The 24,205-nt window shown below is 38.7% G+C and overlaps 1 protein-coding gene across 6 annotated transcripts in view; it reads left to right on the top strand.

Moving 5' to 3' along the window:
* VCAM1 (vascular cell adhesion molecule 1) overlaps positions 1-24,205 on the top strand; it is a 68,740-nt gene that overhangs the window by 27,317 nt on the left and 17,218 nt on the right. For 3 of the 6 annotated variants that reach the window (XM_068141037.1, XM_068141040.1, XM_068141039.1), the window contains 7 exons: positions 7,356-7,445; positions 10,647-10,925; positions 11,348-11,665; positions 12,233-12,505; positions 13,137-13,400; positions 13,811-14,077; positions 16,484-21,172. In XM_068141037.1, the coding sequence (XP_067997138.1) occupies positions 10,661-10,925; positions 11,348-11,665; positions 12,233-12,505; positions 13,137-13,400; positions 13,811-14,077; positions 16,484-16,644 (1,548 nt within the window). In that variant the 5' untranslated portion in view covers positions 7,356-7,445; positions 10,647-10,660 and the 3' untranslated portion in view covers positions 16,645-21,172. Of the gene's footprint in view, positions 1-7,355; positions 7,446-8,900; positions 9,929-10,646; positions 10,926-11,347; positions 11,666-12,232; positions 12,506-13,136; positions 13,401-13,810; positions 14,078-16,483; positions 21,173-23,554; positions 23,698-24,205 lie in introns of those variants that run through there. The other 3 variants (XR_010987656.1, XM_068141036.1, XM_068141041.1) reach the window with 3 other exon arrangements.

Below are 24,205 nucleotides of genomic sequence, written 5' to 3' on the forward strand. Positions count from 1 at the left end.
CAACAAGATTTTAAAGCTCCCCTGGGCTCCTGGGCACATACTGCATATTCATTTGGGAAGTACAAAGCCATGTTCACTGTTACTGAACACTGATGTGTGTTGTAAACCCTGATGTGACAATGCAGGCTATACACTGTCTCCAGGCTCTTGACATTCCATGTACTTGAGAGAGCTTTTTGAATAATGTAGACATTTCTCTTTTGAGACACAGCTAACAATTGCAGCCAAGATAAAACTGGAAGTTCTCTATCACATATCAGGTTAGACCTCCATAGCGTTTCACCTTCAATGACCTTAAAGAGTAGTTACGAACTTGTTACAACTGATGCAACATGGTTATTATGACATGACCAAGAAATTACAGATTATTTCATGCTTGTTTTAATGTCCTATTTCTTCTAATTAGATCCTGCCAGGATTTCCAGTTATTCACAATGGTTTCTTTTATATCTATGTGCCAGAAAAGGGCAATTCTCTGTCAAGTCCAATGGATAATTTGGATAATTTTGTCTGCCAGTCAAAGTACTGAACTTGGCTGTCTGAGTTTTGCTTGTCTGAAACAGGATTGGAAGGACAAAGTGAGTTTTTAAATAAGCAAATTCCATTGTACGGAATGTATTAATTAAAACATTAAATTTTATTAAGAAGACTGGTAAAATAAAAGATCAATGTAAGTTTGCAGATAATTCACAAAAATGAAACTAACTTCACAAAAGACTGTTATGCAAAAATTTGAATTAATAATTTATTAATATTGATAATCATCTGCAGACTTAGTCTCAATGAATGGTCTTTTTCAGCTGTGTTGTCCAAATCCTTTGAAAACTGAGAAAGCAGTGCTATCACTTGTATTAAAAAAAAAGTAACAGGATGTTCTAGTAGATGCTAGGAAATAGTGCACATTAATTTAGTAATTGCTTTCCCCCAGGTAGTTATGGATTTTTAAACACTGTTTGCTTTTGAACCTTATGATAAATTTCTGTTCATTCTTGTAATCATACTGCTACAAAGTCTACCTGAACATTTGTCTTCCTTTATATTAAATAGGAAAACTTTATAATAATATTTTAAAAGACATTTATTAATTTTCCAGTTAATCAGCCACATGTAAAATAAATAAAAAAGTAACATTCCAATTAATAAATACAATATGCAGGATAAAGGGAAACAGTTTTTCTCAAATTGTCTGAGATCCTGAGAGCTACGTACAAACACATTTTCTGAAGCTATAAACTACAGCAAGGTCCATATGCTGACCTTAGAGGCAGAATGAACATCTCTTCATGACACAAAATTCAATGCAGTCATGACACAAGACATCTGAAAATTCAAGAAAAGCAAAGTCAGCAGCTGGCTCTTGGCACTGTAGCAGATGAATCAGTGTAATGAAATGTAATAACAAATCATTTAATGGCTGGTAGTTTTATATCAAACATTTGAAATCAGTAATAGAGAACTACAAGAGAGTATTCCTTTTCAGTGTGATATAATTGTGTTGCATTCATTCAGAATCTAGAAAACTGAGTGTAAGATAATTTCCTCAAAATCTTGGTGAATTCACCATTGAACCTGCCCCTGGATATTCTATTGCCCTGATCCTGATGGTCTTGCAGATACCAACTCACCGTGCTCCTTGATATCCAGAATACAGAAAGACATTGCAGAGGTAAAACTCATCTCAAGCTCAGTGAGCCTACCAGGATTTAAATGGATTTGGTTCTTGATCTACAAAAGAATTCAGCACCACATATGCCACATTTATGTATCTTCCTTATCTTTTAGAACCTGTGGGCTGCACAGAAACACTTTGTTTTCTTTAGGATGTCTCAGCTTCCAAATGAAAAGTCCTAGCAGTAGCTACATGGTTGTCTGACCCAGTCAGCAGGGAAAGAACCTTGGCCAGAAAATCCTATAGGTAGAGCATTTGTCTGGAGCTGAACTATTGGGAGAGAGGTACTTGTATCTCTTCTTCATAGCTTGGAGATAATTATAGTCAGAAATTAAGCCAATGGAGGCAAAATTTATCCAACCAAAAGAGTTGTTAAACTATCTGTTCCTTATGAATTGTTATTCTCATGTAATTCTGGGAAATTTCAGGAGGATCCCTACCTAAGAAGCATGGGAATGTTGAAAGTCAGGCATTTCTCAAGCTAATACCGCACAGACCTTTATCCTGCCTGACAGCAATTTCAAACATGCATCACATTTCTCAAGTTGCCTCTCTTATCACCAGGGAGTAATGTTGTCTGTGATAGAGGGTGACACAACTATGAAAGTCATTCTTGCTCAGTTGTCCGTATCACACAACAAGGACTGAGGCTTTGATGCCTAGCCAAGTAATTGCCTTTAAAGGAGGCATAAATCCAGCAATGTACATCTTTCTTACCTTTGCTTGTCTAGAAAAATTTGGCTGTCCGTTGTCTTTATCCTACCAGGATTCCTTCCAGGAAAGTGTTAACAAAGCAAGTAGTTAAGATGATACTTAACTCGGGGGTGGGGGGGTGGGGGGGAGAATAAAGAGAGAAATTGTTTAAGTATCAAATTAGCATATTGTTCATTTATGGTAGAGCACATTCAAGAGATAAAGGAAAGGCGCCAGATCCTTTGACAGACTTGCAGCTGGCTTTAAGTGTCACTGAGTTTATTTGTCTATGGACACACACAAACACACATATTTTGCTACTGCAAAATGCTTCCCCTTGGATACGTGTCATTGTGGCTTGACAGAAGTAAAAATCAGTTCATTCATTCTTGTTTCCCTTTGGAGGGTCATTTTCTTTAGAACTCCCAATCCCTTTAATCCTTACCCACATGGAAGGTTCAGAAATTATGAAATGTTAAGTCATTTAATTCCTTTCTGGTATTTGTGTAACATTTCTGTTAGTGAGCCAGTCCACTGTGGGACTACAAAGATAACATTTGCGTAATGCAATGCAGCAAAAATAACACCTGCAGAGCTGGGCACAACTCTTCAGAATATGAAGTATGAATAAGAATATGAAGTAGTATGATAGACAAGATGAAGGATAAGCAATTAGAAGCAGTGCACTTATCAGTAGCCTGTCTAGGAGAATCTGATTTCTGTGTTTGTTTCAGCTGGAATGGTCTGTTGCAGACTTTTCTCTTATCATTCCCCTTTGTATTCCTGGATCCATAGGGATGTACATACCTCATGACTGAAGAGCAAGAAGGAGGTGAGAAATAGGGAAGTGACTGACCTCCATTTTCCCACAGTCGAGAATCTAGAAGTGCCTTGAAGAGCAGCTGCTGCTGAAAGCTTGGTCAAAAAGTTCTCCACTCTTCATGGTTAACTTAAAAATGCTGGCCTTAATGAGGTACTGTGCTAGCATAACACAGCCTTTTCCCTGCAACAAAGAAGTGAGGGAAAAGTAACATATGAAAAAACTCTGGGGTGAGACAAAGGGTTGAGATAAGATTTTATTGAATAAATGAGGTGATAATAATAATAATAGCAATTATCTTAACCTATCTGCAGCAAAAGCACAGCAGCAAGCAGAAGGAAACAAGCTAAAAACCCAAACTACTCACCCATCCCTCCCTGTTCTGCTGCCATCCCAGCAGAAGAGAGCCACCGCCCAAAAACGTGGAACCCAAAAGCAGCAGCCAGAACAAGAAGCCTCTCATGTTACAATCCATACTTCAAGCCCCATCATACTTTGCTCCAGCCAGCACTCTTATTTTAAAGCTGGCATGAGGCAGGATGGTTTTAAATAACAGCAGCAAATGTTCAACTTAACCCATAACAGGCACACAATATTTAGAGGCATTGGAATTTCATGTGAAACATTGGAGGAATGAAGTAAATCGGTCGTATCCCTTGTTAAATGTTTTCAACTGACTTTATCTTGCCTTATCCCAGGTTCCAGCCAGCATTTGCACTTTGACCAAAATTCTGTTTTGTTATTTTACTCTGACCATTTCAAATGGCTTTGTCTGAAAAACTCTAATTCCAATGAGAACAAATGACTTTGACATGTTTCAGTATTTTTGGCTCAAAAGAACAGTAGATCTGGACTCTTACTTCAAAATTCCCAAAGAGATTCCGAATATTCCAAGGCTCATGTTTGAATTTGGCTCTTGATTTACACTAGAGAATATTGCAAAAAATATATATTTTTTAAAATAACTTATGTCACTGAAGACAGCGGAAGCTCAGCTACCCAGACTAGCATAGTCTGACCTACAGTTTGAGGTCACCCTGAGTTTGGGAATTCAAAGACTATTCAACAGTTTCACTTTTTCATACATCACTATTAAAATCATACTTTCTTTTTCCTCCAAGTGAGATTTGGAATTTCCACAGCTTGTTTTTGCCAGGAACAAAAGACTAAGATTAAATTCAGGGATTTCTTTCTCTGGTGGCTTGTATTTCTTTTTTAGATTAACTTATTGTTCCTTCTATGAAGTGAAACAGTCAATGCTTCTGAATAGAAGAAAATAAGAAATTAACTGTTTTGTAGTCTATTCAAGTTACCATACTTCTGTATTATTTTATCTGGCATCTTTTGTGCAATATTAATGCCTTCTGGCTGACCAAACAGGAAGTGTCATAGCTGGGGAGTTGGTGCCTGAGAAAGACAATGGAGGAAGCATTTATTTTTATATATAGTATTTCAGAAATTCCAGAAAAAGGAAAGAAGCAGATGACAAAACTTTCTTAAGCTGTTTCTTTTTTTCCTTTTTTCAATAGATGACAAGTGAGATGTGGTGTACAATTGTAAGGTGTGATGTGGGTTACAGGGTAACGCGTTGGTGTTCTTTTTGTAGCTAGGAACAAAGTTACAATTCCTGAAAGAGACACAACCCCTTAAATAGATCTGCATGTAGAGCTCATCCTTCCCATCCAGAGATGAAAATTATAGGTAGTCAGTGGTGCTCTCCTCCCCCTCTCGGAGTATCTACAGAGGTTGTATTATTGTCAAGTGATGAGAAAGAACGTTGAGGGAGTTAAAGAATGCAAAGGGTCAGGGAATCTCTGGGAGCCAAAAAGCCAGTAGGCACTGAGGAAGAAAAGACAGTATATAACCCATGAAACGGGCTGTTGAGGTTGCTGAGAACTGGCAGTTTTGAGGCTGGCAGGTCATTGTTGTATAAATCACATAATCAGCAATATTCATCCATATCCTCCAGTTTCATGTTGGATTATAGGGCCTGATGAGAACCCTCTTTGTTGATGCAGATATGTTTTCTCTCCAAGAATAGTTCTCATTTTAGTTACAACACATTCTCTTTGCTTTTATTCATTAGGCATGGTCATACTGTGGAGGTATCAGATACTTTTTGTGTTTTGTATTATGAAGACTCTTCATTCCACTGCTTCCATAAAGCATCAGAAGCTCTGTTAAAAGGCTTACTTAAACTCAGATGTCCAGTATGCCTCCCAAGGAGCTCTTCCATGAGATGGGTGAGGGATGCAGTTTGAAGGGGGAGACCTAAAGTATGAGCTTTTTGTAACATCCCTATAATCTGAGGCTGAAGAAGTGTTAAGTCAGACTTAGCTGAATCTTCTCCCCTGAATCATAGAATCATAGAGTCAATAAGGTTGGAAAAGACCTCAAAGATCATCAAGTCCAATCTGTCACCCAACACCTCATGACTACTAAACCATGGCACCAAGTGCCATGTCCAATCCCCTCTTGAACACCTTCAGGGACCGTGACTCCACCACCTCCCTGGGGAGCCCATTCCAATGGCTAACAACTCTCTCTGTGAAGAACTTTCTCCTCACCTTGAGCCTAAACTTCCCATGGTGCAGCTTGAGACTGTCCTCATTTTCTGGTGCTGGTTGCCTGGGAGAAGAGACCAACCCCCTCCTGGCTACAACCATCCTTTAGGTAGTTGTAGAGAGCAATAAGGTCTCCCCTGAGCCACCTCTTCTCCAGGCTAAACACCCCCAGATCCCTCAGCCTCTCCTTGTAGGACTTGTGCTCAAGCCCTCTCACCAGCCTCATTGCCCTTCTCTGGACACGTTCAAGATTCTCAGTGTCCTTAAATTGAGGGGCCCAGAACTGGACACAGTACTCAAGGTGTGGCCTAACCAGTGCTGAGTAAAGGGGCACAATGACTTCCCTGCTCCTGCAGGCCAGGATGCCATTGGCCTTCTTAGCCACCTGGGCACACTGCTGGCTCATGTTCAGCTGGCTGTCAATCAGTACCCCCAGGTCCCTTTCTGTTTGGCAGGTCTCCAGCCACTCCTACCCCAGCCTGTAGTGCTGCATGAATGTCATGACTTCCACAGAAGGATTCTGTCCTGTCAGGCTGACAGTACACAAAGATGCTTAGTAATAAACATGTTGTATATGTTTTTTCTGTTGGAGCTCTGTATAGAAGTTATTATTCTAGCACTGGGTATTTTTAGCAGAAATCCCCAACGGTGGTTCTAGATGCAGGTAATGGGGATGAAATGCCATGAGGCATTTGACTGCTGACACAGAAAACAGAATGCTGAATCAAATGAGTTTCCTTCTCCTTTTTTTTTTTCTTTTTTTTTTAACATCTCCCCTGCCAAAAGAGAAAGATAGCCCTCTTCTCCATAGGTCCTGGGCCATGTATCACAAACTCAGTGGTGAATGTTTTAAGAGGCCAAATTCTGCTTTAGCCTTTGAGCTTTCCCCTACTAGTCTCCCTGATAGAGTGTAGGGAAAGAGTGCAGGGAAAGAGTTAGAAATGTAGGGTAACTAGCATGTGCATTTTGTTCAATTGATTCATTATGACATCAAGAACTTACTCTTTCATCTATAGGAAATTAATTGAGATTCATTGTATAGATATTTAGCAGGGTTGTAGAAGTATGACTTAAACTAAAGGTGTAGCACAGTTCTGAATGCTTTCCTTTTCTAACATTCCAAAAAAGTAACTGAAAGTAAATCTTCATTTCCTGAAGGATGCCAGACCAAAAATGATGTGTTCAGTATTTCCAAAGTCCATTCTGGGACACAATTTTTTTATCTTTGTTTATCCATCAAAGCCCAAGGAAAGTCTCTTTTGATTACTAGATGTACTGGAAAACAAATATTTACACCCCAGTGCTTAATTCTTTTAATCTCATTTGCCTTGAGCAATATTTTTGTAATATGTGTTACATTACTGTTTTCATTTACTCTCTGCCTGTGATAGGAGTTCTTCCAGATGACTCTTTAATACTCAATCTCACTGTGAATCCAGTGTATCCTCTATTTTTATCCCTAACATCCTTCTCTGTGGATTTGAATAAAAAGCTGGATTATTCCAACCCTTAAGGTCAACTACTAACGTTTGTCAGCTGACCTCTGTTTTCAGACAGAACAGCCAGTTCTGAAAATAAGCAAACTTAATATTCATTTTTCTATTTGCAGACTGATGCTGAGAGTAATAGGAGCACCAGTAAAGTACATCTTTTTAAAAAAATACGTGTAAGGCTCACATTTGTAACTGGACATCTGAAGGTGGGTAAAGAGCAAGCTTTAAGAGGTTGGGAGGAGGTTTATTATTTTTTGGCAGCACTTCCTTTAATAGTATTTGTTGGCTAACCGTGCTCTTACCTGTACTGTCTGAGTTAAATCTGTCTAATCACTCAGTATAGTAGTTCCTCTAGGAGGGATCCAACTCCAGTAAAGTCAATGGCAGCTATCCAGTTTAATTTACTGAGAGCTGGATCACGGTTACTTCCTATTTCACGTTATCTGATGAAGGACTTGATTACAATTTTTCCAGCATGTGGATGTGACCTCCTGTATTTATATCTTCTTGTGTCTTGTGGGAAACCAATTTCCCAGAAAAAAGGAAATTTTGCCTCTTCTTCTTCAGTGTAGCTTATGATTACTTAAGCAGTCAAAGCGGAAGAGTTTCATTTCTCTGTGCCTGTGATCAAAAAGTATTTATTTACAACATAACTAAGAGAGTTCAATTTTCCTCAGCAAAACCCTTTGATGTGAGTAAAATCATATTCTGTAGCCATTGTTACCTACCTTGGGTAGATTTTGGATTTCTGGTACTTCAGGAACATTTCACTGAATTTCATGACACTTAGGATTTTTTTTTCTCTTGTTTTAATAAAACCAATTATGATGGTAATAAAAATAATATATTATGAAATTCAGTGAATGTCAGCTTTAGTGACTTTTGCTTAGGCATCACTAGGTGCTTCAGATTTTCCTGTTTATTTTATCTTCCAGCTAATTCTTGGATCATTCTGGTTTTTCATATTTCTGAATATTGTTTTTGTTATTATTATTTTGAAGACATACTTTTACCTGAGTTCACCATTTTACCTTCATACAATCATGACATTCCTTTTGTATTGATGACTTTATGACAAGTGTATAATGATCATATTATATGATGAATTGTATGATAAAAGTATTATGATAAGTGGTTGATGCTTTGTATTTTACCTAGTGTGTTTCTGCAGCAGCTTGTGCTGTGCAGTTATCCTTTGATGAGGATGCAAATGTAGGGTCAGCTGCAATCAAGGAAAATGGAGAAAATAGTTGTTCCTTGAAGAAGACACACTGCTTATAGGCCCTTGTGTCCCCTGGTACTGCTCTCACCTGAACGTGGCATTTTATAGCTGGTATTATGTTATTAACCATAGGATTTGCCAGACTCAGAAAGCGACACGTTGGGGTTGTGCCAGCTTTTCAGCTATTCTCTTTCTTTGGCATTTACTACATTGTTGCTTCAGCCTTTGTGTTTCCAAATTATTACTCATGCATTAGATATTTGAATTTTAAAAATATACTATATGATGACAATATTTCATAGACATCGAATGACCAAACTATTACATGCCAAATTATTTGCCAGATATTTTGAAGACATACATGTTTTGTTTTGAATTTCATGCTGTTTTTATTTGGTGGTTCATAATTGACTAACGTGAGCTACTCAAGTGGTTGAATAAATAAACAACCGGGATTTGGAAACCTTCAACTATTGTTTGCATTCATAACATTTCCCAGTTGAAAAGAAAACACTGAAAATGTCATCTTTTTTCATGATATTGTCACTATTTTAGCCAGTAATACTCCAAATGGTATTCTTGTTCCTGCTGGAAGCCAAAGGCCCAGAGCTGTATTATCAATTGTTGTACTTAAATGATGCATAAAAAGGGCCTAGGAGGTCTGAAAGGCATATCAGTAATGTAATGCATACCAGCAGCATTTTGAAAGAGGGACATTTTAGAGACATTTTTTAAGCAGAGTTGGGAAAATTAGTTCAGTTAATCCAAACAGGATGAGCCTAAATCAAGCTTATCAAGTCTTATCTAATTTATTTCTTCATTTGTAGGGATCAAAAATACTTAGGAGCGTGAGTAATGTCTGCTCTTAAACTGGCGGCACAATTTTCAAAGGGAACACCGAGTTAGATAAAGCTACCTACAAAGAACTGAGTATCGTTGGTAGTATTTCAGGACTCAGGCTTGCAAAAATAGTTGCACTGAAAGTAAACGAGTAACTTTTCTGTCTGAGATATAGTGCCATTCAATTCTTTGGAGTTTCCCACATTCTTTCATTTTATCAGTTGCTTGCAGGATCAGATCTTAATTTAGTGTATCCAAACCTGGTCATGACCGTGTTGCCGTAGTTCCTGCCCAGTTTCCTAGGTTCTCCGCTCCGTGCTGCCAGGAGCAGCAGAGGGCGCCGAGCCCGGCGGCACCACCCGGCAAGGCTCGCTTTCTCTCTGCCCTGGATTTCCCCGTCCCGGGATTTCCCGCTCCACCGCCAGGAGGGCCTTTATAAAGAGCAGGCTGGAGCTATTCTGATAAAGTGTTGCAGAGCAGCAGGATCCCGATGTGCTTCTTCACCGAAAACAGAAAGCAAGGCTTTTGAATTTACTTTCTTTACCTAGTAACAGTAATTACAAATGTTAAAAGAGATGGGAAGAACCAGCCAAGATGTGGTAATAATTTTGTGTTTGTTAATGACTGGTAAGTTGGGGGTTGTTGTTTGCTTAATTTGGTTTTAATTTTGTTATGTCTTAACTGACCTATAGTTTACTGTTTTGTCTTTATTTCTCTTTGTTCCTGTTTCTTTTACATTTCAGTGAATACAACTATCAATTAAGTAGTTCTGTCAAAATGTCAGAAAGCTTTTTTGCCCCTGACATTTACTTTGAGCTTTTCTGTACTCTGAAATGACACAACCATTTTTTAATCGAGTTTGCTAAAAGACAGTCTAGGAGACAACTGCAGTATATCACTGCATATTTGATTGTTACTCATTCCTGATAGCATCATTCAAGTTTGGTACTAAGTGTCCTGTTGAAAATGATTCCACAATTATCCTTGCTATGTTCCTCTCAAATGTTACAAAATTTTGAGTACCAGATCTACCTGACCAAAAAACCAACCCAAACCAACCAAAAAAACAATACATTTATCTTCTCTACATTAGATTTATGCCATGTTATACCTGAGAACTGTCTGTTAAAGACATCTGAGTCTGTATTATCTTAGACAAAAAATAATAATGTTTGTAGGGTATTTTTGAAATGTAAACTACTGTGTGAGCTTTATTAGTTTAACTTCTGCATACTGTGGAGTCAGCTTGCAAAGTAATGTCCTCATGTCGCAGTAAAACATGAAAGAAAAGGGAAAGTAAATATTGAGAATGCTGCTGAGCTTATGTATGTTCTCCCTGTTGTAGTTAAAGCTTTTGAAATGGAGATTGTGCCTGCTAACAGAATTGTTGCACAGATTGGAGAAACACTCACACTCACATGCAATACTACTGGCTGCGCATCACCAAGTTTTTCCTGGAGGACCCAGATGGACAACCCCCTTGGAGGAACAGTGAACAACCATAAGACCTACTCTACCTTGATTATGAATCCAGTTAGAGTTGTGAATTCTCATGATTATCTGTGCACTGTCTTCTGTGGTGAGAAAGACAAAAAAGAGAAGAGTATCAAAGTAGAAATTTACTGTAAGTAAAAATGTGAAATTCTTCTTAAAAGCCTCAATGTGATTGAGATGCAGAGCACCTAATTGAAGCCTTTGCAATTTGCAGGGTAGTGGTATTTAAACTTAGCAACACAGAAAATGGGATATATGGATTACTCTGGATGGCTATATTTAGGTAGCTGTATCATTGTCTAGGTGCCCTGCTGGATCTTATTAGATCATTTGTGATTATATTTGGACAAATGTACAAATATAATTCTTGTTAGCACATGAAGTGCTTATAAAAGACTTGTATGTCTTTATATCAAGACATGTTTTGTGATAAAGTTGCTGTAAGGTCATGTTCTAAGTGTCTCTAAAGATTTGTGATGTCTGTGTCTTAGTCTCACGTTGATCCTAGAGCTCATCTCTACTAAACTAAAGAAATTTATTTTATTCTTTTAGCTTTCCCCAGTGATCCTGTCATTGAGATCAGCCCATCCTTAGTTTCTGGAGAGCTAGCTACTGTCATCTGTAAAATTCCTAATGTGTACCCTTCTGATCACCTGGAAGTACTCCTAATGAAAGGGGAACATGTTCTTTTTGAGAAGACATTTCATGAAGAGGTCAGCACAAATGTGGAGACCAAAACTGTGGCATATTCATTTAATCTCAAAGCTGACGATATTGGGAAAGAGATTACCTGTGTAGCCAAGTTGCCAATTGCTGATATGGACTTTGAACCCAAAGAAAGAGTAACTTCTAAGAAACTGAATGCAGACTGTAAGTACTTTTATTCTGGGGCTTTCGCACCAAGTACTGTTTCACAGAATGGTTTCAAGAAGTGTGTGCTATAAATCGTTTATAATCTACACTTCTCATCTCTATTATTTTTGTAGATAATCTGCTGTAATCAGTTGAATTCTGTTGTACTTAGTAACAGTCATTGAGTCATTAAATATCCACTGCTGCTCCTGACAGAAGTTAGGTAATTCTTTAGTAAATCCTCTCTCATTCTCCTGCCTGGTGCTCAGTCAGAGAGTAAAGCCAGAATTAAAATGGCAGCATGAAGATATATGATTGTTTTTTAAATTGCCATTGTATGCTTAGCAGTTCTAAGTTTATAGTCCTAAACAATGGGGAGACAAATGTAAGCTTTCAGCTTTCAATGCTGCAAACTAAATGTCTTCTCAAGTCTGGAAAAATTGTCCTACTGTGTCACTGGAACACATTAATTTTTTTCTTGGTATTGTGTGAAATTTCCCTCTAGAGAAGCTAAAGCTGTGTATGCCATTCCTCATTAACTACCATTCCTCATTTCTGCCTTGTCACTCTTTTGTTCTCTTCCAGTTGGTCCACGAAATACTAACATTACTGCTTCTCCAGGCAAGTACCCAATGGAAGGAGACCCTCTAAAACTCACATGTGTGACTGAAAGTAATCCTCCAGCACAAATAGTTTGGAGAAAGCATCTGGCTGATGAAAGTATTCAGCATCTGATAGAAAACAGTACCCTTTTTATTCCCCAAGTCCATTTCACTGATTCAGGATTGTACCTCTGTGAAGTAAACAATCTGGTAACTAATAAAACAGAGAAAGCAGCTATGAATGTTGCTGTACAAGGTACAAGTCTGCTTGAATTGTGCTTGCATTATTCAGGTGCCTCTGGGTTGGAGGATGCTGAAACTGACAGTTAAGAAATTAAGGGGCTGCCTCTGTTATGCATTCAGGATTTAGCTTTCAATTTACTGCTGCTCTTTATGGGCTGTGCTTTTAATTTCTCTGCTTAATTTTCAGCTCATTTTCTCTGTAGTGCTGCTGTACATGCACACCTTCATACATTTCCTGCAGTGCCACACTTAGAGTGATAAAAGAATTTGAGAAAGTGGTGAAGTGGGGGGCATTGTTATTTGCTTAAAATGCTAATGTCCATAGCAATTTTAGAGGGACAGCACAACTTCCTTTTCTGAACTAGTAGCTTTGGGCATTAGTAGTAAATGTAGTAGTAATTTAATAATAAAACCATTGGGAATATTAGTGTTATTGTTGCTACCATTTCAGTAAAGCCAAAAGTCTCAGGTAAAGTCTGGGACCAAAACCAAAATGAACAGATCCTTGAGTAAGCACTTCCTAGTTTCTTATAACCCTCTCCATCTTTAGCACTTTTGCATTAGATCAACTTTTTACAGCCTGTTATAGTATTGGTATAACCTTATATAGCCAACCTTATATAGCCTTTTCTTCTGTCATGCAGGTGCTCCAAAATTCACAGAACTCTCCATTGAGCCTTCTACAACAGTTCAGGAAGGAGAAAACGTTTCAATACAATGTTCTGCTGACGGCAACCCTCCTCCCAAGATTATTTTAAGGAGAAAATCTGACGGTGCAGACACAAGGCCTTACAGTGAGGGGAGAATTCTCCTTCCATCTGTGACGTTCCTAAGTGGAGGAAACTATGAATGTGTAGCAAAAAATAAGTTTGGGGAAAGTGAAAGTGAAATTACACTTAACGTGGAGTGTAAGTATGTGCAATGTTTTCCCAATCATTTTAAAAATAACCAGTTAATTCTCCACCCACTTCAGTGATAAATGTAACCACCAAACTAAGCAAAATCCTCTGAGTATACAAAAATCAGCATAGTCCTGTGCTCTTGCCTGAGGAGCAGTGCTGATAAGCAAAACAAAGACATGAAATCTTTAATGTAATGACAGTCTTTACTCAGAAAAAAAGCTCTGCCTTAACATTCTTGGTTAGAAGGACTTGGTTGATACCTTTAAGCTATAGACAGTTTGTGTGGAAGCTCTGATACTGAGGGCTTTACTTATTCTGAAAAAGAAAAATAAATCAACTTCGGGCATCCAGTAGGACATGTTAGGTCCATATCTAAAACATTCAATAAGGGTTCACTACAGAGTTCTTCCTTTCAGATGGACCAAGGAATACTATGATCTCCATTATCCCTGCTGCTGTTGTAAAAGAAGGAGAAACTGTGACAATGGAATGTACTAGTTCTGGCAATCCAGCTCCTTTGATCTCTTGGAAGAAAAAGGAATCCAGTGGGGAGTCTGAGAAAATTTTTAAAGAAGCAACATTAACTATACAGAACATTAAAATTCAAGATCTGGGGCTTTATGAATGTGAAGCTTATAATAAATTTGGCAAAGAAGAAAAATCTGTGAATTTACTTGTTCAAGGTATGTAGAACAACAGAGAACACATTTTTTTGTTGTTTTTTTTTTATGTCCAGATCTCATTCTGTGAAGTATGGGGAAATTGTGTCTTTGTTATCATTTGAGTTAAAACATGACTTTAATGTCATTAAACATTTAGGAATCATTTAACAATGAAGGGGGAAATCTGCCTTAGCACAGGAAGCTTATGCAAAGCTCTCATGTCCCTTGAGCCTCCATCACCCATTCCTTTAGGCAAATGTATGCACAAGGCAAAAAAGCTACGCAGGGCCTGTACTTTCTTCCAAATAGGTCTCAGCGGAGGATCCAGACACCACATACAAAAGATTCAAAGAGAAACTACATGATGAAACTTCTCTGTGGAGGGACTGCATTACAGCCCCTTGGCTCTCCCTTGAGTTAAAACCCTCCATCCTGTTCTCACAAGCTGCGTTTAAGACCTACCAAATGCTGATTTCCTCAGCGTACGTGTCTTGATTCTGCTACATTGCACAATTTTAATTTCAGTAGCCAACAAACTTCTCTGATTTTAGCCCTGCTACTTCTGTTTATTGCATAGCAACAATGTGTTGTTTAATGATCACTTCTGCCACCAATCCATCTCTCTTCCTTATTCCTTGCTAGTTTTGCAGCTGCACCCAAAAATACACTGTTTTCCCTTCAAGTACAGTAACAAGGGGAGAAAGTGTTACCATCTTATGCAAGTCTACATATGTTGCATCTGTTAAGACTACCCTGTGAAAGAAGATAGGTGATGGGATCACAACCATCTACTGCCATCTTGCCATCTACTGTTTCAATGATGACAAATACACAATAGACAGGATTCAGCTAAAGGATGCAGGAACATGTGAGCAGGTAGAATAATGAACTGAGAAAGCACACAGTGCTTTATGGCAAAGGTTTAGTAAAATAACAGCTGTACCCTGTTAATATCTCTAGTCCCACTAAGAATTAGTAGTCTTTAGAAAACTGAGATGACTTACACAGATTCTTGTCATAGATGGTAAGATCTTAGTATTAATAAAAGCTTCTGTCCAAAACTGTAGATGCACAAAATAATTGCTGCTTCACAATTTTTCATAGTTCTGCCTTTGAGATGTAAAATTGTGGAACCTAGTGAAAAAAAACATACTGTTATAGGACTTCTGCCCTTGCCTTTTCTGTTTCTCTTCTCTTGAAAGAAGACATCAACCTCTGAATCTTTGGTCTGTGTACTTTCATGAACTCAAATGAATAAACAATGAATGGAAAATAAGAAAATACTAATTATAATGTAGAAAGATAAGAACATACTCCATAAGCTGATAAAATGTTCTTTCTGTCAGTGTCTGTTGACTGTAGTGTGTGAAATTTAGTGACAATAGCATCTAAAGCTATGTACTCAAATAGTATGGTGAATCCATTAACTGGGTTAGTACTTTGTGTGTACAAGCAGCTGGACACCTCAGGATTTTTTTGCTTCTCTTTGTTGCATTTCTTTTCTTTGCAGTTCCTCCCCAAAATATTACAGCATTAGTATATCCATCAGAAAATGTTAAGGAAGGAGAAATGTCACTATGGCATGTAGAACACAGAGTAACTCGCCATCACAGATGGGCCTGAAAAACATCCATTGGGAGAAAGAAATAATTCTGCCATCAGTGAATGGAACCTTTATACTCTAGAATGTCACAAAAAAATTATACAGGCATATACTTGTTTGATGTTTTCAATGAGATTGGAAACAACATTGAAGTGCTTGATATAGTTGTTGTAGGTAGGTTTATTACCCTAAGCTTATTTTGTTCATACTTTCTGACGAATTTTGTGTCAAGGTGAGCACAACTAGCTCATGACTGATCCTTGCACAACAATACTGCAGTTAACCTGAAAAAAAAAAATGGAACAGCTGGTGAGCATAAGATGTATTTAACCTCCTCTCACTATTAATGTTATTGTCTCTTTTACCTGAGTTTGTGCAGTAGCTTTAAGGATGGAGCCAGAAAAATGTGGATCCTCTGTTTCTGTCTATATGCATGAATGGTGAGACTAATCCAGACAAAATTCTGTTTCACAGAAAGATCTAAAGACTTCTGAAGTGTCCCATATAGTTTCCTGGGAAAAATAGGTGATATTCTTCTTGCACTCTTCGTGAACTGCATGGCAGTCTACATCACAGATGATACCAGATGGGTTTGAACTTGCATGGCAAGTTCAGGACCAAGACAGTGACTAGGAAATTAAGTGTGTAATAAGTTACTAAAGACAAAAGCATAAGGAAAATACTTTGAAATGTGCTTTGTGCATGAAAACAGAAATAAAGTTCCAAAGGAATGTCATTAACAACATTGCTTTTACAGTAATATACCTGCATCTGTTTCAATCAGGTTTCACACAACTTTTTTCTCCTTTTGTCTCCATTTATAGGGAAGTTGGAAGGAACAGATCAAATGATACCACTCATTATTGCATTCTCCAGTGCAGCGGCAACAGCAGTACCCGTAGTTGCAATTTTGATCTATCTGTCAAGAAAAGCAAAGATAAATGGGTCCTACAGTCTTGTAAAAGCGCTCAGACTGAAAGTGTGATTGTATCAGTATAAGTCTATGTTCATAATAAGCAATGTTATTTATTGTTGTGACTGGTTCTCTTCTACGACATATGGTAACAAACAAGTGACTTAAGAACACTGCCATATGATAGCAAATAGATTCTTCTTCATGCTTCAATAAGTATTTCAGTATTTAAATTCCAGGGAAAGCTAGCATCCTCTCCTAGAAACTGGTAAACACTTCTGTGTTGGAGCATGCTGAACAAAGAGTTCCTTGGAGAACTAAGTTTGTACATAGTGTATAAATTGTGTTATAAATATATTCAAGTGAATATCAGTTTGTAAAATTACAGCCTTACTGCAACTGTACAGAGAAACGTTGTCAATTCAGAGATATGAATCATGATAACAATATTTTATTTTGTATTGCTGGACAGAATGAATGTTTTGAATATAATTTGTCCTCTCATAGTCATGTTTTGAAAATATTCTCTTTTTCATATTGCCATAAACTCTGTACCTTTACTGAAGTTACATAATCACTGGGCTATGCATTCCTAATTAACTTAAATTAAGATCTCAAGGCTCCTTTCTGAAACATTTTATTTTAAATATTATTCAGAGAGAGTATGGGATTATAGTCTAGTAGTTTTACAACAGCCAAGGTAGATTTGCAGAGCTTAATCATTCTCAAATCAATGTCAGAATTAGGTTGGTTTGTGATGAGCCAAATTAGACCCTTCATCTAGAATATAAGCTGCCAATAAATGTGCCTTACAAACTTCCACCACAAAATAATCTGCCAGTAGGTTTCTTTGCCTAGATCTCCCTAGTGATTCTTGCTGAAGATTATGTTAGAATACCCACTTCTGTGAAGGAACCAGTAAAAACTATTGTCCTTAGCAACAGCAGATTTGAGTGGCATGGGAAGCCCTGGCTGCAGACACAAGCAAGGCAGGCAGAGGCTTAAAGACAGGTGAGGGGGAGAGGCAAGATCCATGCATCCTCAGCAATGGTGGTTCAGTTGTTTCCTGAATAAATGCCCTTCCCAAGCTGTGGAAAATGAAACCATAGACAACTGATGCCTGCATGCTTCACCCTGATTTGAGTCTTTTCCCACCATACACTCCCTCTAGTATTCCAAAACGCCTGTGAAAATAGTGAGCTTTCTGTGCAGAGGCAAAGATGAGGGGGAAGGAGAGGTGGTGTTTGATGTTTTTCTCCCTTACATTCCTTCTCCTGGCTAGCAATGCTGCTTTGACTCATCTGGTTGGTGATGTTCAGCCCAGAAGGCAAGGCTGTGGGAGGTGCAGGCACTGAAACAGAGGTGTTGAAGTGCATCTAGTCTTGGCAGCCTTGAGACACTGTTAGGAAGGTGGACTTGGCTGCCCCAAAATTGCACATAGAAGATCAAGCATATAAGGTCAAACAGAAACATGTGAAAAGAGTTGTACATTATACAAATGGTAATAACTACCCTCAACAGCAGTACATAAGCAGATATCTCTTGGAAGCCAGCTTCAGGATGAGGCAGTGATGTACATGTCCCATATCTTGCTCATAGCATGTTCAGCAGTGTTTTGTGCACAGTAAATTAGTGCATGCAGGGTCCTGCATTTATCTACATTTGGAAAGGGAGGCTTGGAAAGTGGAGGTGTAGCAGAAAAATTGGAGAGCAGTGTGGACTTGGCTTGGAGGAATGTGAGCATGCAGTAGGAGGGTGAAGAAAAGATTGAAGACAGAGGAGGAGGAGAGCTTTGACAGGCCTATGACATAGATTTTTTTGGAGGTGGTGCCAGGCAGATTTATTCAGAATAATGCCAGGCCTGTCTCATTGCTGTCTTGTGAGCAAACCAGAAAGCCTGATTTATTTATTTTTTTTTTTTTCACTGTGCAAAAGTTTTGTGCACACATTTTCTTACCAGATAGTTCTGGTATTTGTATCACAGGAAGGATAGTTAGAAAAGATACGGAGGAGTACTGGAAAACAGGAAAAATGAAAATGCCTGGGACTTTCCAGTTTGGAGAGGGAATTCTGGAGGAGAAAAGGGTGAGAGTGATGTTTTCCAAATTGTTAAGGCAGTTGATAATGAACAACAGATGCAGAGCTGCTGTTTGCAATGCCAGAACTGCAGGGCATACAAACTGAGGGGAGAGGTGCTTAACAAAAATGATAGAAAGTAGTTCTTTACACAGTGAATGGTGGAATACTGGAAGGTGCTGCAGAAGATTGTGGAGGATAGCAGTATCAAATGGCTCAAAAGGGGAATGGGAAAAATAGTGGACTAAAGGCCCATAAAGAGATACTGAAAGGAGTAGGCAGAAATGCACTCTATAACATCCTTAATCCAGTGGCTTACAAGGCTGAGCAACCCTCAGGGAATATACTTCAGAAAGTGGCCATGGTTTGCAGAAATAGAAATATGTCACTGATGGACATATACTGGGATAGTCGAATCAATGGTAAGATCCAGTAAGGGATGTCTTGCCTTCTTATGCCTTTCCTGAGACGTCTTGGGCAAGGCCTACTTGGAGAAGGGTCTTAGCAGTTCCTGTGATGTCTTCCCATCTCCTGTAGTTTCTTAGGAGGAATAAAAAAGAGGAAAAATGAATGGGAAAGAAATAGGAGTCATCTCAAAACGTCCTTTTGATGTTCATGTAGTCTTTCCTGGAAATTCCCAGTATCTTCTTACAGAGAGAGTGATTGCCCATTGGAATGGGCTGCCCAGGGAGGTGGTAGAGTCGCCATCATTGGAGGTGTTCAGGAGGAGACTTGATGGAGTGCTTGATGCCATGGTTTAGTTGTTTAGGTGGGTTGGATTGGTTGATGGGTTGGACATGATGATCTTGAAGGTCTCTTCCAACCTGTTGTTGTTGTTGTTATTATTATTATTATTATTATTTGCCATTAGTTTCACCACTATTTGTAATACAGACCTTACTATGTACATGGCTTGTCTGCCCTCTCAGGGTCCCCATTAAGTCATTTATGTCAATAGCAGTTGGCTCAGTTGTTTATGTCAATAGGATTTCAACATGCCTGTTTTGTCACCCAGAAACATTAACTTAATAGATGGAGCTTGTAGTGCTCATTTTAGGAGAGGCTGCTCTTGTGTGGGCAGCAAGCTTCCTCCCAGGGAAATCACAAAGAAGGAACTTGCCAGGGGATCTCCTCCCTTAGTGCCTCATTCTCCATATTGTTCAGGGTGCCTAATGATTTTGGTAGAAGTTTGTCCTATGGAGGTTAAAAGTTTGCAGACAAATAACTTGTTTTGGTTTTGTGTATTTTTTTGTGGGGTTTGGTTTTGGTTTTTTGTTTGTTTGTTTTTTTAAATTGCAGAAGGAATGTTATTTCTTTTCCCAGTATTACTCGTCAAGCAAACTGCAGAGCCTCTGTTCTGGCAAAAAGGCATGAAGCCTTTGCCTGTTGGCCCCAGGCCAACAAGCGCTTTCAGGAGGGGTCAGAGCTGCTTGGAGATCTAGGTAAGAGTCCCTACCACAGGCACTGATTTATAACCAAGAAAGTGGTCTGTAAAGCAAAGGGCTGTGACAGGTCCACTTAGATTTTTTCTACAAAGTCCTGGGCCTATGTTCAAGCACACCAATTACCCTTGTGTCCTCAGAGCAAGTGTTTATCACAGCAATACCATGGGGCAATGCTAAATGCTAATGTGAACATTAGCCTGGATTTTAAAGGTGGTTTCACAACCTTACTCCCTGCATCTGGTTTAGAACATGATTTTCCTTGAAATTTAAAGCTCAAGCAGGAGAAGACATGTTCTTCTGAACTTCTTCAAGAATGGTTTCAAATGCTATACTGAAAGCAGCAGTTATATACCATGACAGAAGTGCTGTTATCTGTTGGAGATGAGACTTGAGAGCCTTGTTTACAGGAACAGGCTGCCCTCAGTTTCAGGGCCTAGCAGGGCCTGATCATGTTTAAATGATGATGTAGTGTCTCTGGCTGCAGCAGGCCATTTGACTTCATTGACTTGCTGCTGTGCCGAACCAGGTTAACTTCTTTGAGTAGAGCCTGTTGCCCTGTAAGGAATCTGATTCTGAGTAGGAATTCCTCCCAAATGGAGAATTGGTACTTTATACTACCCTTAGTAATCCATGTCCTTTCTGCTATATGAATGTGGCCTACTACTTAGTCCAATTTACCTGACCTCTGACACTTTCCTCTGCAAAAGACAATTACATACTGTAGTCAAGCTGTCTGTTATTTCTTTAATAAATTTAACAGATTGAACTATTGTAAGCCTAGCTTTCTCTAGAAGGACTTTTCTACAGTGGTAAATAATCCTTGTGATCTTTCTAAATCCCCTCCAGCACTTTATTATACCCTTTAATGTCTGACAAAGGATCTGTATATGAGCCTCCAATGCTGTTTCTGCCAGTGCCAAAAGTGATTTTGTTTCTTTAGTTTTCCTCTGTGCAGCTCTGCTTTCATAAACAGCATTTTTTACATTTGCCCTTTTGTTTTAGTTGTTTGCCTTCTGATTGTTCTGTTTTGTTAGAGAATCACTGTAGGGTATAAAGAATTAATAAATTCCTTATTCCCATTACTCTTTCCCAGTCTTTTGTAGGACACAGTCCCTCAGAACTGTTCTTAATACATTTCCTTTAAACACAAAGCTATGTGAATCAAAGTCAAATACCTCATGAATCCAAATACCTAAAACCTAATTTGTTTAATAGTGCCTACATTCCATAAAATCATGTTGACTGGCACAAATTGTGTTTTCTGTCCTTTAATCTCTGTGTCAGCTTTCCCCTTTATTTAAAACTTTGTCATAGCAGACCAGGCTGATCAGAAACTGACAGTAGTTTTTGACACCACTCTCTAATCTGTTTGAAGATCACTTCCCATTTAAAAATGAAATGAGAGAAGCAGCAGTTGTGTCAGTGAAACTACCTCTCTTGTTCTGTTGTCTCAACAGCCTTTAAGCCTCACAAGCTTTTGGGGTCCACATGTTATAGATATCCTGCCACCAAGGTGATGTATTGCTGATGATAACAGAAATACAGAAATGCCTGTAAAAAGAGTTATGCACTTTGTTGTTAGGTACCAGGCATCTTAGTAATTAAAATGTTTTGTCACCCTACCCTGGCTACCACCAGGTATGTAAACAGGGAATCTGCTGTGTGTCCCTCTGCCCTTCCCACCTGAAGAGTCCTTCTGGTGCTGTTGAAGTACACAGAATGGACAAATGTGTCTCTATGAGATACAAAGGTGTGAATTTCCCCTTGCTTCCTGTGTTCATGTTTCCTCATAGTGATTCTGTTGGGTAAGGTGCACTTTTAATAAAACAAGGGGAACAGTTTTTTGACAGGTTGAAAATTTACCCTTGCAAGGGCTCCTTTTGTTTTTTGCAGTTTGAAGAACTTTAGGCATTTAAATCCTAGGATTGATGCCAGGACTAATTGAATATATATTTTTAAAAGGCAGATATGTACTGGGACTCTGCTTATATGACTTGAAGTAGGGCAACAACGAAACTATACCTGTATGTGTTAACTGAACCAGAAAGGAGCACATGGATGACTTAACTGCTCTTTGCTGTGCTTAACTGTAAAAAGTATTATGTTATGACTGAATGCTCTTGATTTTTAAAAAATATTTTACCTTTCTTTTGGATGAGATGCAGGTAAAGGACATGTGCTCTCAGCATTTGAAAGAAACAGTGCTGGATGGTGTTGAATATATTCACATTTTCAACACAGATGCCATGTCTGGAAAACTCCCACCTATTTCAGGCTTGCACTGAGACTTACAGTGATGGAGGATTGGTTTTAACCGTTATGTAACTTTGAGACACTGATACCCATTGAGACACAGAGCCTCTCTGTTTAGCAACTCAAACCTAGTACATCAAACCAGCTTTTTACATTCCCATGCACGTGGTGTGCGTGGAAAAAGCCCAGCACTAGATCCTTTAGCACTGCTACAAGTAGCTGAAGAAAGAATTTCAGAAAATGAGGTTGGCATTGTTAGTGGCATTGTATATTGGCTTCCGTTTAACAGTCTTAACAAAATCTTACCACAAATGGTGACTTCATTTACTTGTTTCAGTATCAGAAATACACATGAAATAGAGTGTAAACATAACTGCTTGCAGTTTTTAAAGTCATGTCAAAAGTCTATCTGCTATCGTTGTGACTGATTCCCTGTTCAAATAAATTTGGGAACATTTTGTCCCTCCAAGCATATTCAAGCATCCTAACAGTTGAGTGAGGCGAGGCAGCATGATTCCTCACTATTGAATGATTCTTTCAGACACTCTTATCTGAAAAGCATACAGACATAAACATTTTAGAGAGGTAATTTGTTTTTTTGCAGATAAACCCTGGGAAAAAGGAAAGACAAAATCCTTTTCACAAACAAAATGCAGTTGTGGTGCTGCATTGTTGTTGAGTCTTTTGTTTTAGTTTATGGTCACAATGGCCTTGGTGCTGATAACAGAGCAGGTATGGAAGAGATAGCAAGATATTGTGTTGATTAAAGATCATCACGGCTTTTGAGGAATTGTGACAATGCTAGCCTTACCCATTCTTCCCAAGATTCTGATGTGAAGTAAAAAGGAAGAACATGGAAGAATAGCACTCTGCTTGCTTTGTCTGCCAGCCAAAACCACTGATACATACATAGAAACACCTTAAGAAATGCATAAGATATAGGAAGATTTATTTCCACAACTACAGGTAAATTTATAGGCTGGAAATTCTGACCCACGCCCAAGGTTTCTACAGTCTTTTATGAGTGCACACACACTCATTTGGAACCAGACCCAGGTATAAAGGTGCCCTGGTTTTAACTCAGCTGGCAGCTGAACCATGGTAGTCCAGTTGCAACAGAGGGGTTTCTCCTTTCCCCTCCTCCTCTGTCTTTGTGGGCAAGGAGGCCCAGATGTTAGTTGAGATAAGGACAATTTACTATATTGCAGGGATGTCAGGCTACATGAAGAGAAAAACAAAGAGAGCAGGATAAAAGATGACAGCATACACAGCAGATGAAACTGTAAAACCACCACTGCTATGCGGAAACTGAACCCAGAACAAGAGGCCTGAACCCCAGTCTGGAAACTGGGTAAGAAACACAAAAAAACCTGTAACAGGAAATTTTACAAGCTATAGAATACATTACAAGTCCCATAAACCCTGGACAACCCCTTTCCTGTCATGCAGTGAGTATGATGTGAGCACAGTGTAGAATATATGATCCAGCCTAGTTAATTGCTCTATGGCACTAGCAGGGAATGGGGGGGTAGCCCCATCCCCCCATCCCTTGTCCCTCCTAGTGGGGCCAGTTAGCTTAAACCAATATAGGAGGTAACAAGATAACTGTAGAAAGATCTAAGGAAAGGGTAATAAGGTGCACAATAATGTATAGTGTAAGAATGACCACTCCAAGCCAAACCAAGTTGGGTTTTTTTAACCAGTGGGTAAAAGTTTAAACCAAAAACTATAGTTTTGAGGCTCAAAAGTTTCCTGAGTCAGAGTTTGCGTCACTGCATTTACTAATTTTCTGTTTGTTCTGTCACTTGAAAGTATGCAAATTCATAGCATGCACAACATCCTTGTTTGCAAGGAAAGAA

The sequence above is a fragment of the Melanerpes formicivorus genome, unplaced genomic scaffold (genome assembly GCF_026170545.1).
Source record: "Melanerpes formicivorus ecotype bairdi unplaced genomic scaffold, bMelFor1.0.p_v2 SCAF_7, whole genome shotgun sequence".
Classification (NCBI taxonomy): Eukaryota; Metazoa; Chordata; class Aves; order Piciformes; family Picidae; genus Melanerpes; species Melanerpes formicivorus.